Here is a 13,770-nt window from a genome sequence, read left to right as displayed (position 1 = left end):
CTCGATGCATCGACTGACCTTGCAGTCAAACATAGATCGATATGTGTTTAGAAACAGGACGAGAAAAGAGCACATCGGAAGTCTAGAGGAAAAGAAGTCAAGTGGCCTGCACAAAAGCCCCGACCTCAACCTTTGGGATGAGCTGGAATGTGGATGTGCCGCTCGGTTCCTCACCCACCATCAGCTCCTGACCTCACTTATGCTCTCAAACACAAATCCTCGCCATCCTCTCAGCCATGTGGTAAAATATACTGTATAGTAGAAAGCCTTTCTACAAAACTGTAGGGTTTTATAACTGATGAAGAGACTAAATCTGGAATAGGAGGTTCAAGCACATGTGGGTGTAATGTTCAAGTGTGCACAAGCATTTTCATATCAACAGCTTACCAAGTGTTCTTCTACACCATTAACAGCTTTTGCATAGAAGAGTTTAGCGAACAGTGCATGCGAAGGAATTATATACTGTAGTTCATCTCTATATCGTGCAAAAGTTTATTCCAATTATTAATTTACCTCTGAAAGTAAAAAACACATAATATATTCTAGATTTATTACACTTTTATTAGGTATTTCAAGCCTTTTTGGGTTTTAATTTCGATTATTACATCTTACAGCTCAATAAAATCCAGTATACTTGAGTCCAGTATGCTCCAGTATGCTTGGTCAGGGCTCCAGTAATAAACATGGTGTGACATTGAATAGATCCTATTAGCCTGTGGCATTGCCAAGGTGTTATTTAAGACCAGGTTGCTTTGATAGCAGCCTTCAGCTCCTCTGTATTACCGGGTCAGGTGTTACTCATCTTCTTGATAATACGACAAGAATTCTTTATGGAATACAGGTCAGACGAGTCAGGTCAGTATTGGTGCTATATTTTTGTGTTATACATATAATAAAAAAAGTGTGTGACAAAGAAACTACCTCTAAAGTTTATGCAACATGGAAGTGACCAATCTTGCTTCCCTAAAAGATTCAACTATTTTGGAAAGATGATTTTATATGTGCCCCAAAAATGTCCATTTTCCATTAATACTAAAATTGGTGGAAGGTTCTAGGAGCATATGTTTTGCTAATAATTGTTGCTTAAATTGGATTTTGGTAATAGCAAAAGAATCTGTAGTGTCCGTAACCATGTCAGCTTCATATTGCAAAATCTTAACAATTTAGCATTTTAGAGTAAAACACCTTTTTCAAGTTTATGTCTTTTTATGTGAAATCTACTGTAAATTGGCTAAGTTTCATCAGAATGACAATTAAAATAAATGATTTAATTAAATAATAAAAAAATTAAGTTACAGACACTGCATAAAAGAGCATGTATTTAATTTAGCAAATGTGTTTCCTTTTATCTGATAAAAATATAAATGTGTATGAATATTTAAACAACACATAGCCTTGATCGGGAGATAAGACGCATAAAGTATTATGAAAAATGGTGTTATATGATTTTATATGAAAATGTACTGAAGGTGAGACACTAAGCACCAATACCATGTTTTTGTAACCAAGTTTAAACATCAGATGATGTAAAAATAAAAATATGCAAGAGGAAGGAAGGAAGAGAGAGAAAAGAGCGAGTCTAAGCCATTCAAGTGGTTAATAGTAGAAACACATCTGATATATAAAAGAAGCACTTTTACCAAAGGTATAAATAAATAAGTGTGCTTTTATTCAATAACAAAACTGAATGAGAAGAAATGACTTATATTACATCATAGTGTTGTACTGTCACAATACAATCACTTGCCAAATCACATTCCACAAATCACACAAGTGCCCCGTCCAACAGTATTGCAGTAATCGTTTCAGTGAAAGTTTTTTGTATTAAATTCAAATACACTTGAAGTGTAGAATGTGTAAAGACTGTATGAAGTCCAGATATTACTTTAGATAATACAAAATGAAGCCGTGTGCATGAATCTGAGTGCTCGCATGTACTGTATATATTAAATATATATTAAATTTGATGTATGATATGATATGATTTAATCAGTGTCAGTGTATTATGGTTAATCAGTGCTTGGTGGTGATTATATTAGGTGACATTTATGTATTTACTGTAGGTTTTTGCAGCAAGTCCTTTAAAATAACGATAAAAGCTAGTTTTTGTCTTATTCATTTCAAAATAGAAGAAAGAGAAAAAAATATTTATTTTAATCTGTCAGGACCTGGGACTTATTTCAACTTATTTTACAGACATTTCACAACATTAAATGTCACTATAAATTGATAAAATCTATGATATCTTAATATATTATTTTTTAATAATAATACATATGGGCACGGTGGTGTAGTGGTTAGCACTTTTTTTTTTACCTTGTTACTCCATATGTACTAAGTTGATAATAGTTCAATACAGCTCACACAATTAGATCACATCTGTTCAATTCAAACACATATAAAACATGACAAAAAAAAAAAGCCGACAGAAAAAGAAACTGGTTTATAATGAATAGATTTCATTATTATTGTTGTAAAAAAAAGTATGCAGTGGTTTATTCATGGTAAATAATCCAGTGAATTACTGAAATTAAGGAAACCATAATGTACAGTAAGTGTAAAATTCTAACAAACCGTGTATGATGTGTTATTTTTCTAGCTTGACTGACACTTGGTGCATAACCAGTAACGTTATATTCACATTTTGGAATGTATAACACAATATTTCATTTCCAATGGGAACGTTCCATATAAACTGACTGGACCTTTAAACCAGCATCTGCAAGAAATCAAATGGCGAATTTTTTACTAGGACACTTAAAATAAGTGTCCCAGCTGATGCCACAAAGCAATAAAGCTATCTCTGAGAAATATTGCATTATGATTCATGTGGTTTAAACCACACAAATAATCTGCTTCTCTCACTGGATTTACAAGTTTCAAATTTACACTCTGTACAGCAGCACAATGGATTTAAAACAAAGCAATTAAGATTTTACCTTAAATTAAAAAAAAAAAAAAACTATTCCCAGCCCTGGATGCAGTGCTGATCCTGAGCCTGGATAAAATGGGAGGGTTATGTCACGAAGGGCATCCAGTGTAAAACCTGTGTGCCGAGTTTTGTGCTGCAGCGACCCTTCCGACGGGAGCAGCCCATAGATCATTAAACAATTTTAAACAATTATTATTATTAATTGTTTAGGAATTATAGGTTGCAAAATCTGCCCATTTTTTATAGTTAGTTAATTGAAAAAATGACTGATAAGCAGTTGCATGATCAGATTGGCTTATTCTTAATTCCTTTTTAGTTATTTTAGTAAAAAAGTCTGCTGTTGTGAAGTCTTAAAGTCAGAAGTCTTCCCATGGTAGCTGTTCATGGGAAATTTCAGTTTGTAATCTAAAGTAAAGTACAGAAGGCCATCATTGTCATTGAAAGCCATAGTGAGAGACGGCTGTAGGTGCAGACAAACAAATAATAAAAAACTAATAATAAAAACTAAATTCTGTCCTCTCCCCGTACAGTATATTTCGGTGCCTGTGCTTGCGATTAAAAGATTTTTGTTAGCCACAGTAAGTGCATATAGCACACTGTTGTCTAGACAGGCAGATGAAAGTGTTTCTAACACGGTAAAAATGCGTGGAAATAAAATACCAATCAAAACTTAGGCCAAATAAATTACTGCTAAAAAAAGTCAAATAGTTTGTTTAAGGTTTAGACTTGTGTACTCTTCTAAATGATGTTCCAGAGATTGCTTTGATAAGTTTATTGCCATATTACCATTAATTGCTCTTGTCCTAGATTTCCTGTATAAAATCAGGGTTAGAAAGTTGCCCAAAGTGACATCATTGCATTGCTGTTGCGGAGACACGGAGAGCAGTGTGGTGTGAAATGGGACAAATTGTTAAAAAGCACAGTTGATGTAACTAATGGTGTATAAATACTGACAGCAAAGGAGTAGTAGAGTACATGAACATGTGGTGGGTAAAAAATACTGCCAAAGCGTTGTCTCCACGAAACGTTCCAGAGTCCGATTCTATGGTAACACGTAACCAGTCAGGTCATGTTAGGTTTTAAGTCGCATGGGTTAGGTTTGTGCTATGGCAATATAGTGCAGGAGCGTAGGTGAAATTCTTAAAATTTTGCAATCAACAATCGGTTGATAAATAGCTTTTCTTCTTAATCATTCAACAAAATTAAGTATGTTTTAATCCTACACATTGTTTTAAAGAACTTTAATGAACACTATTCAAGCTGGTTAATGCAGTGGTAGGAAAGTGTTCATTCCCTGCTATAAACCTACTGCTGGGGGAGTTATTTTAAGGGGTAGCAGGAAAATCTTGCTGTCAAAGTGAGGCGGAGGTTTTTCTCTTTCTTTCTCACTGATTTTTTTTTTATGAGGTCCCCCTTGTAACCAAACTCGTTATCAAAATGGAACTCAACTCACCCAACATGCGATTTAATACCTGATTTGAATAAACAGTATAACTCTAAAAGATTTGGATGAGCAGAATTATATCTAGGGTTGTGCTTGGGTAAGGTGAAGAATCGCCAGAGACTCTAGGGAAACTGGTGGGTACAGTCCCAGCAGTAGGTTGATCTGGACAGCTTTTTGGTCTGGACAGCTCTCTTCTCCATCTTTTACCTAATATCATCAGACGGATCATTCTCTGAGTGACCTGGCAGTGACTGACTGCTGATTATTTCTGGCATACCTTTGTTTTCAGAAAAGTCTTTGGGATTCTCTTGTTTACGGCTAAGGGTCTTCAAACAGTTCTTGCAATGTTCCGAGGCAAAGATCCGTTCGTCCGTTCCATTGTCTTCCTTGTGATCCTCTCCCTGACTTGCCACCATGTCTTGATCGCAGATTGTAAGTGAAACTCCATCCAAAGAGGCTGGCTGTGTTGGACAATGATGTTTATTATCTTATTTGTCATTGGTATCCAGAGACTTTTAAACCAAATGAGTCATTGGGCAAAACTGGAAAGAATAGACCCATTGTGATTATCCAACTTGAACCATAAACTTACCTTTTCTTCAAACTGGTTGTTTTTCAAGATGATTTCCTGCTGAGGTTGACGACTCTGCTCCTGCTCCAGTGGCTGGTTAGCTGATTGTGAACTCTTGACAAGTGGAGCTTGATGGGCCGACGGATCCAACATTGTATCATTACAAACCTAAGACAAAATATGTTAAAAACAAATACTTTTGCAGATACAGTAAAAAGTTTTTCCCAATTATTCTTAAGGGCTCGCTCTAAATGAGTAGCTTAAGCTGCCGCCATATTAAATACTGACTTAGCATCTGATGGTGAAACAGAATTTCAATTGGTGGAACTCTCATCTGCTTGGTTACTGAGCCTAATCTCTGTAAGGTGGAGCCCTAAAATACCAGGATCTGTAAGTATTACGGAGGAGCTTGTTGAGGTGGCTCAGACACTGAGGTTGGGTTATATCTGGCACAGCTTATGAATTGAGATCCCAGAACAAACCAAGAATCCACACAAAACATGATATCTCACAGTTGGTTTATAACCATCTGGGGATCCCCTAGAAGGTAAAAGTGACGATCTAAATATGTGTGTTTGATGCTTTCTGATGGATTGGGATTCTGGATCCCTGGTCCAGTGGGATATTGGATCCATGGTCATAGTGGTTAAAGCATGTTTGGCACTGTGCTGGACACTCGCCCTCCAGGAACACATTTGCATACCTTTGGGTAAAACATACACCATAAGAGTACGGGTAAGTAATCTAAATGATTATTTTTATTTAAATTTAAATGAATAATTCTAAATGCATACTTAATTGCAGGGAGCAAGAGTCAAGTAGTATCATTGGTTCATTAGTTCAGGGGTCATCGATCTTATCACAGGGGACTGGTTTGGCTACAGGTTTTTTTATTCCAATAAAACTGGAGCCAAACCTGTCACTTGTCACTTGTTTAATCAGCACATGCAGTCCCCCATCAGCTAGGAGGTGTGACTCCAATTTAGCTTTAATGACAGCCTGCAGCCATAGCAGTCTAGGATTGAAGGCGCCTGACCCTGATGATAAAAATGTTGATTTCTTAGGCATCACTTTGGCACTAGACTAATTACAAGTTCTGCTACTACTACCCAACAAAACAATTCCTGCTATCCGTTATCCCTCAAATGAGGATGGGTTCCCTGTTGAGTCAAGGTTTTTTTTTCTATTGCCATTTCGAGGAGTTTTTCCTTAACACCATCGCCTTTGGCTTGCTCATCAGGGACAATCTGGTCATTTAGATTTATATGCAATTTCTCACATATTTCATAAGCATTTTCATAATTTTCTTTCCATTTCCAAAAGGCTGCTTTGCAACAATGAACAAGAAATGTAATGAAATTATAAAAAAAAAAAAAAAAAAGCTAGGAAATTATAAAAAATGAATTGTGAATAAAAGAACCAATTTATAGAATCATTATGGAACTTACTGTCTGTCCAGTGAACTGTGAAGATGAGGGGAGCTTTAACTTTGACTCTATTGATCGCATACTGAATACTGAATTCCTTATAGAGAATTTGCTGGTCAATCCAGTGACACTTTGCTTACGGCGAGGCTTGTTTAAGAAGTTTAGACATGGCACCTTTTCAGCCAGAGTCTCCCTGAACATGCAGAAATGAAAGAACAGGAGTGGGAAGGAAAAAGGCAAAGTATGCAGTTTGTATTGTTTAATCAGTTCGTCTTATTAAAGTGGGGATGTAAAGAAGTAGGTGGGAACCTGTATTTGGAGTGAGTGATGCCGTAGATGAAAGGATTATAAATGGCAGAGGCTTTGGCGATGATTGCAGGTATTGCATTGGAATATGGAGTCAGACTGCTGCTATACCTAAAACAAAGAAAATGGCAAATGACAATTATTGAATTCTTTTATAGCTGTAAAATATTTTAGTTAATCAACAGGAGGATGTTACATCAGAACACTATGGTGAATGTACTTTCTCAGACCTTACTGAGTCTACTCGACTATACAAATAATCTATATCTGTTATCACCCAAATGAGGATGGGTTCCCTGTTGGGTCTGTTTCCTCTGAAGGTTCTTTGGTAAGACGTAGATGATTGCTTCATCCATCACATTGTTCCTAACTTGCTGTCCATGTACACAGTATGGTGTGTATATTTGTAAATTGAATCCGTGTAGAAACATTTTTATTTTAATGCTAAATCCATTCCTGTGTATAACAAACTGTTGATACTGTTACCTGCTTAATTTGTAGCTCATTGCCAAATTGATTTAAGTCAGTGAGACTTGGTGAGGCCGACTGTGCCTCTGTTTGTTGTTACCGTCGACTCATATCACATCACTTTATTTTGACACTTATGTGTATGAACCTTGCATTTACTTACTGTTGATTAATATACGTAAATAATACTTAAACCATTTTAGCAATTGTGCATCAGATTTTTAAAGATCAACTACACAAGAAAGGTAAAAATAGCTACCCAGCCCAGGCGATCAGAGTAACGAAGGCGTACGGTGACCAGGACAGTACAAATACGACAATAACCACAAAGGCGATCTTGGCCAGTTTCCACTCTCGTCTTATGGACTGCTGTTGAACCAGTGTGGTACTCCTCTTCTGTGTGCCCAGGTTCTCTACATCTCTGAAAACACAAAGAAAAAGATGTCACACGAAGCTTATTTATCATAAGAGCTATCAGTTTTAAATTTCATTATAGTTTTCTGTGTGTATTTATGTATATATACGGTACTCTAGAGTCCAGAACTTCCAATTTCCATTTCTGATTTCACTTACGGATAATTGTCAGCAGGTGGTGGCTCAAATACTTTGCAGGACTTTGCAGGACAATAAAACTGAAACGCCTGGTTTTAGACCTCAATAATTCATTAGTATGATGTACTGTAGGGCCTCCTTTTGTGGCCAATACAGCATCAATTTATCTTGGGAATGACAAATACAAGTCCTACACAGTGGCCAGAGGGATTTTGAGCCATTCTTTGTGCTGGTGGAGGAAGACGTTTCCTGACTCGCTCCTCCAAAACACCCCAAAGTGGCTCAATAATATTTAGATCTGGTGACTGTGCAGGCCATGGGAGATGTTCAACTTCACTTTCATGTTCATCAAACCACTCTGTCACCAGTCTTGCTGTGTGTATTGGTGCATATCATCCTGTTAAACTACACCGCTGTCAGGATACAATGTTTGAACCATTGGGTGCACATGGTCCTCCAGAATGGTTCGGTAGGACTTGGCAGTGACACGAACATCTAGCACAAATATTGGGCCCAGGGAGTGTCATGATATTGCAGCCCGAACCATCACTGATCCACCCCCATGCTTCCCTCTGGGCATGCAACAGTATGAGTGGTACACTTCTTTGGGGCTTCTCCACACCCTAAATTTCCTGGATGTGGGAAATACACTGACGGTAAACTTATCAGAGAACAATACATGTTTCACATTGTCAACAGCCCAAGATTTTCACTGCTGGCACCATTGGCATTGGCACGAGTGACCAATGGTTTGGCTATAGCCATGTACATTGACCCTGCGAAGCTCCCGATGAACAGTTTTGGTGGAAACAAGGGAGTTGATGTGCACATGTAATTCTGCAGTGAGTTGGGCAGCTCTGGTTTTATTTATTTTTTAATACAATGCGGGTTAGCACCCGGACATCCCTTTCAGACAGTTGGATGTGGTTCGTCCTTCTTGGTGGTATGCTGACATTACCATGGATATCGTGGCTCTTGATACATCACAAAGACTTGCTGTCTTGGTCACAGATGCGCCAGCAAGACACGCACCAACAATTTATACTCTTTTGAACACTAATATGTCATCCATAATGTTGTGTGCATTGCAATTTTTTAGGCAAAACTGTGCCATCACTCTGCTATTTAAACCTTCACACTCGGCTCTTACTGGTGGAATGTGCAATCTTTGAAGATTGGTCACCAGGCTGGTCAAATTTTGCCATAAAACCTCCAACACTAAACTGGCCAGTGTTTTAGTCTCATTGTCCAACCTCTGTACAGGCACCAATATTTGCTGTATGATGTAGTGGAGTAAAAGTAAAAAAAATATTCTTAAATAAAACTACTTGGGTAAATACAGAGACCTAAAATATGTACTTTAGTCATTCAAACACTACAGGTCATTTGGGAACGCCAATTAGCCTAATCTGCAAGTCTTTGTGGGAGAAAACTGGAGTACCCGAAGGAAACCCAAAGTATGGGGAGAACATACAAGCTCCACATGTAAAGACACCAAGGTGGGAATTGAACCTGGACCCTGGAGGTATTCCTTTACCTGCTCGTGTTTTGAATGGCTAAAAACATGAAGACATAGCAGTAGGATATTATGCCCAAGGGGACGAAAAAGACCAAGCAGCATAGCATGAGTGTGTAGGCTTTGTTAGCTGGCGTTGACGTTATGTAGTCCCATGTACAAGAAGTCATGAGGCCTTCTGGAACATAGGAGCCTGTAAGAATACACAGAAAGTACAGATGATCTACTCACACTGGACCTCAGAAATGTGTTTGTAGCATGGTTTAATGAGCACAAAACAATTCATATATGTTCTTAACCCAATTTGAAGACCAGCAGGAAATTTTGGAGCCGCATGTTAGATAATGGTCACCACTACCTTCAACCATCTACTGTACCATCAATAAAAGACCAAATGAAGGAATATCATACACAGTTCCAGAAACTGATACAATCAATGCCAAATTCTAGTGAAGTGGCTTGTTGTCGTGGCCTAACGCCTTATTTTTTTGTCTAAATATGTGTTTAAAGTGCTTACGTCTTGTAATTAGTAAGAAGTAAAAAAATGGCTGGCAAAACTTACTCCATCCTAGTAAGGGTGCTGAACTCCAGGCCAGAGAATAAATCCAGACTATCAGGATGCTGATGAGCGCCCGACGTTTAGAGTTCCACCTGATTGCCTGCAGGGGTTTGGTGATTACTACGTAGCGATCGATGGAGATGGCCACTAGAGTAATCATTGAAGTTATGCCAAATAGAGCACTACAGAAGGCGTATATCTGACATCCTAAACAGCACAACAATGCAAAGCAAAAATTGACAAGCAGTGAAAAATTAATGAGGCAGTTGTGGAAAAGGTTGTTTCAAGCATGTTAAATTAAATGGATTTAAACTGAAAGAAAAGAAAAAAAAGGGAGTACCTGTTTTCCCAAACACCCACTCCTTATACAAACTATTGACAAAAAAGATGGGCGACTGAGTGCTGGCCATGAGGAAATCGCTCAGAGCAAGGCTGAAAATGAAGTAGTTGGGTGGAGAGCGTAGTTTCTTGTTACTGGAAGGAAAAATGGAAATATATACAGCAGCTGCTTATAATGTGCTGAATATTATTATGGACTTGGCACTTAACTTCAAATAGTTCCTAAGTTATACTGTATATTTCTCCCTTAAATGAGCGAGAGGAAGGTGCAGTGGTAGCACCGCGCAACAGTATTAGCTTGCTCCATTTTGTGCCCATGAGAGCGAAATTCCTCTGAGGCTGCCGATTCTTGTAATCATGACTTGTGGGTAATTATTTAGGAAATTGCGTAAACTCTGAGCAGCAGTCACTTATACACACACCAGGTCATTTGATTGAAGCTCCTCCAGTCATCACCTGCAGATGGATGTTCCATTCATGGAAGTCCTCCACTAATGAGCCACTTGTTACCTAGAACCACCGATTCAGTCAAAACTGATGGAGGACTGATCATCTTGATAGATTCTCATCCAGGAAATGCAACAACAATCCATCCGAAGACAATGGAATATTAATAACGTCATTAATCCTGATGCTCTGATGGCAATAACAATTTAATAGAAGCCTGTATATGGGCACAAATTATTTATTTAAGATAATCAGATAGTTAAAATGAAGAAAAGATAAATCTTTATTAATCCAGAGGGGAAATTGCAGTCCTCTTGCAGCAATGAATAACTCCGTAACAGACTCTAAACAGAAGTTTACTCAAGTAATTGGGGAAGAGATGAAAGGGAAGAAAATATACTATATCAAATGTACTATATTATAGTACTTCTGTATACTGGTACTGTGTGTATACACATACACACACTGTACAACACCAGTCTTAATTTGTTAATCAATTTATTATTAATAATTTTTAATAGTCAACCGATTGATCACAATTTTAAAATGCTCAGATTTATTAGTGTTATAAATGTGCAGTGTTGGATTAAAGACATAAATGACAAACTGATTAGAGGAAACAGATTATGCATTTCTATAATATCTCAAACATTAATATTTACCAAATGTTAAATTAAAATCTCTCGAATCGAACCGGCACTGCATGCATTGGCTGGGTAGTAGGGGGGCGTGGCAGCCACCAATCTCACATATTACATATAACGTAATCTTGTAAAAATTAATTCAATTGAAGGTAGATCGAGTGCACAATTATGGCAATATGGGAAGCTATTAGGGTCAAACTTTGTTGTATTATTAATTATATTGATTTATTTTTTTTTAGCAATGTGTTATACAGAGTCAGCCAGAAAATATATACCCACTTCAGGAAAAGAAAAATAATATGATGTATGATATCATACAGTAAGATATATATATATATGCACACACATTTTGTCTAATTTTGTATATATTATATATGTCTTAATGATAGTACCAAACTAACCCCTTTGTAAAGCGGTAAGGCATATCGTCCAATAACTACATCCATAATAATGCACATTAAATGCAATATTCAGTTCGGCTATCGACAGTTCCATACATTTTAGAAGGTCAAAACTCAAGACTTAATTGGTTTCCATTCCTTAGCTGATGGACATTTTGCCCTTTATACCATCAAACAACTCAACACACACAGAACACAATACTGCAAGGTCAACACACTCTCAGAAATATATAGTATCTGTACGGTAACTACTTTTCCTAAAAGCTACACTTATCTCTAACGTCCAGGTAAAATATCCCAACAGAAAGTATATTATAATATTAACATTATCTAAAATGTTATTTATAAGGCGTACAAAAAATTAACCCATGAAAAAAAAACTCCATATTTTACATATATTGAAATATATACAGTATTTTTAATCCTTAAACACACAGAGTCTATCAAACCAGCCAAAAGCAAGAGGACTTACCAGAAGAATGCGTACATGACCAGGGCATTCCCGACGATGCCCAGAGCCCCGATGACTGCCACGAAGAAGGCCATGATGTAGTGCACATGGTCTGGAACGTCCACCTTTCTGTGAAATCCTCTATCCATGTCTGAGTGACAAGAGATTCAGATGACAGACAATCTATCAGCAGTGCTCTCAATCAGGGAAATACTGCCTCATGCTTGCTCACTGATGCTTCAACTGCGCTCTCTCTCTCTCTCTCTCTCTCTCTCTCTCTCGCTCTAATGTGTGTGTCATTCCCCACCCTCTCCCTTCGCTTTATATAAGGATACAAACAAATGCTAGATTGATATTAACATATGATGTCAACCAGTGGCTTGGAATCAATGCCCAGTGTACTGTACTAATGTGTGACTTTTTAAACTCTTTTAAATGTCAAGAAGAAGTAAAAAAATAAATAAATAAAGGATTACCCCAAAGCCGGCATATGGATAAAGGAAACATTATTCTTTGGTTTACTTTGTGCTGTCATGTCAACCTGAAGCGAGGGGACAAATCAATACTTTAATAAATTAGGTTCGATCAACGTAGGAGCATCTGCGTCTGCATTCACTCCCTTATAGATATAAACTGTGTGCTAAGGACATACTGTAGAGGAGAGACATTAAAGATGAGTGGGTTAATTAACAAATAATGTTTTGCATGTATCTCAAAACGTATGAGGCTTTGTCACTACTACCTTTTTTTTTCTTTTTTTTTTAAATACTTTAGTACACCTGCAGTCGGCCAATCATGTGGAAGTCATGCAGAAACAGGTGACGAGCTTTTCACATCAAACCACAGAAAGGGGAAAAGTTTGATCATGTAGCTTGTTTGTCAGTGCAAGATGGGACATTTTAAGTATTTTAGAAACTACAGTACTATTAGATTTTGACACGTACTACTTTGTTTAGTTTGCACAGAATAGTGCAAATAATAATAATAATAATAATAATAATAATAATAATAATTATTATTATTATTATTATTATAAAACATCTGGTGCATGGAGAATCTGTAGGCTGAAACACCTTGGTGATGAGAGACATCAGAGAAGAATGAAAAGACTGGACCAGACATAATGTCTCAAATAAGCACTCTTCATAGCCATAATGAGCAGAAACGCATCTCAGCATGAACCATGAACAATGCGGGAATCCGAGGCTATCATGTGCACATGCTCTGCAAAACTAGTCCTCCGCTGTTGGCTTTCGCTGTTGTAACACTTTAATAATTAGGGATGATTTGAGGTATATGTACTATATTTAGCTCCCTGCCAGGCTTGATTCCTGTCTCTGTGTGCATGGAGTTTGCATGTTCTCCCTGTGCTTGGTGGGTTTCCTCCGGGTACTTCGGTTTCCTCCCACAGTCCAAATATACATACAGATTAGGCTAATTGCGTTCAACGCGTTCTCAAATTGCCCATAGTGTGTGAAAGAGTGTGTGAGAGTGTATGTATGTGTTCTGTGATGAATTGGCTTCCTGTTCAGGGTGTACCCCGTCTCATGACCTAAGCCTCCTGGGATAGGCTCCCCCCCCCCCACGACCCTGAATACAGGATAAAGCGGTATAGACGATGAGTGAATGAGTGAGAGTGAGACTATATTTAGTTTAAAGAAGTCTGAACATTTCCCTCTGACGTCTCTCATCAACAAGGTGACTCCAGCCATA

The 13,770-nt window shown here is 37.6% G+C and overlaps 1 protein-coding gene across 1 annotated transcript; it reads right to left on the bottom strand.

The window, feature by feature from the left end:
- Positions 1-2,166: 2,166 nt before the first annotated feature.
- Positions 2,167-12,298, bottom strand: opn4xa (opsin 4xa). The gene is made up of 9 exons (XM_053516034.1): positions 12,079-12,298; positions 10,116-10,249; positions 9,779-9,982; positions 9,238-9,409; positions 7,408-7,569; positions 6,684-6,791; positions 6,396-6,567; positions 4,969-5,115; positions 2,167-4,837 (listed from the first exon to the last, which is right to left on the bottom strand). The coding sequence occupies exons 1-9, from the start codon at positions 12,204-12,206 to the stop codon at positions 4,580-4,582; spliced, it is 1,485 nt and encodes a 494-aa protein (XP_053372009.1). The 5' UTR covers positions 12,207-12,298; the 3' UTR covers positions 2,167-4,579.
- Between the last annotated feature and the right edge of the window lie 1,472 nt (positions 12,299-13,770).

The sequence above is a fragment of the Clarias gariepinus genome, chromosome 17 (assembly GCF_024256425.1).
Source record: "Clarias gariepinus isolate MV-2021 ecotype Netherlands chromosome 17, CGAR_prim_01v2, whole genome shotgun sequence".
NCBI classification, from domain to species: Eukaryota; Metazoa; Chordata; class Actinopteri; order Siluriformes; family Clariidae; genus Clarias; species Clarias gariepinus.
The sequence above is the reverse complement of the archived record's forward strand: the minus strand, read 5'-3'. Positions and strand labels throughout refer to the sequence as shown.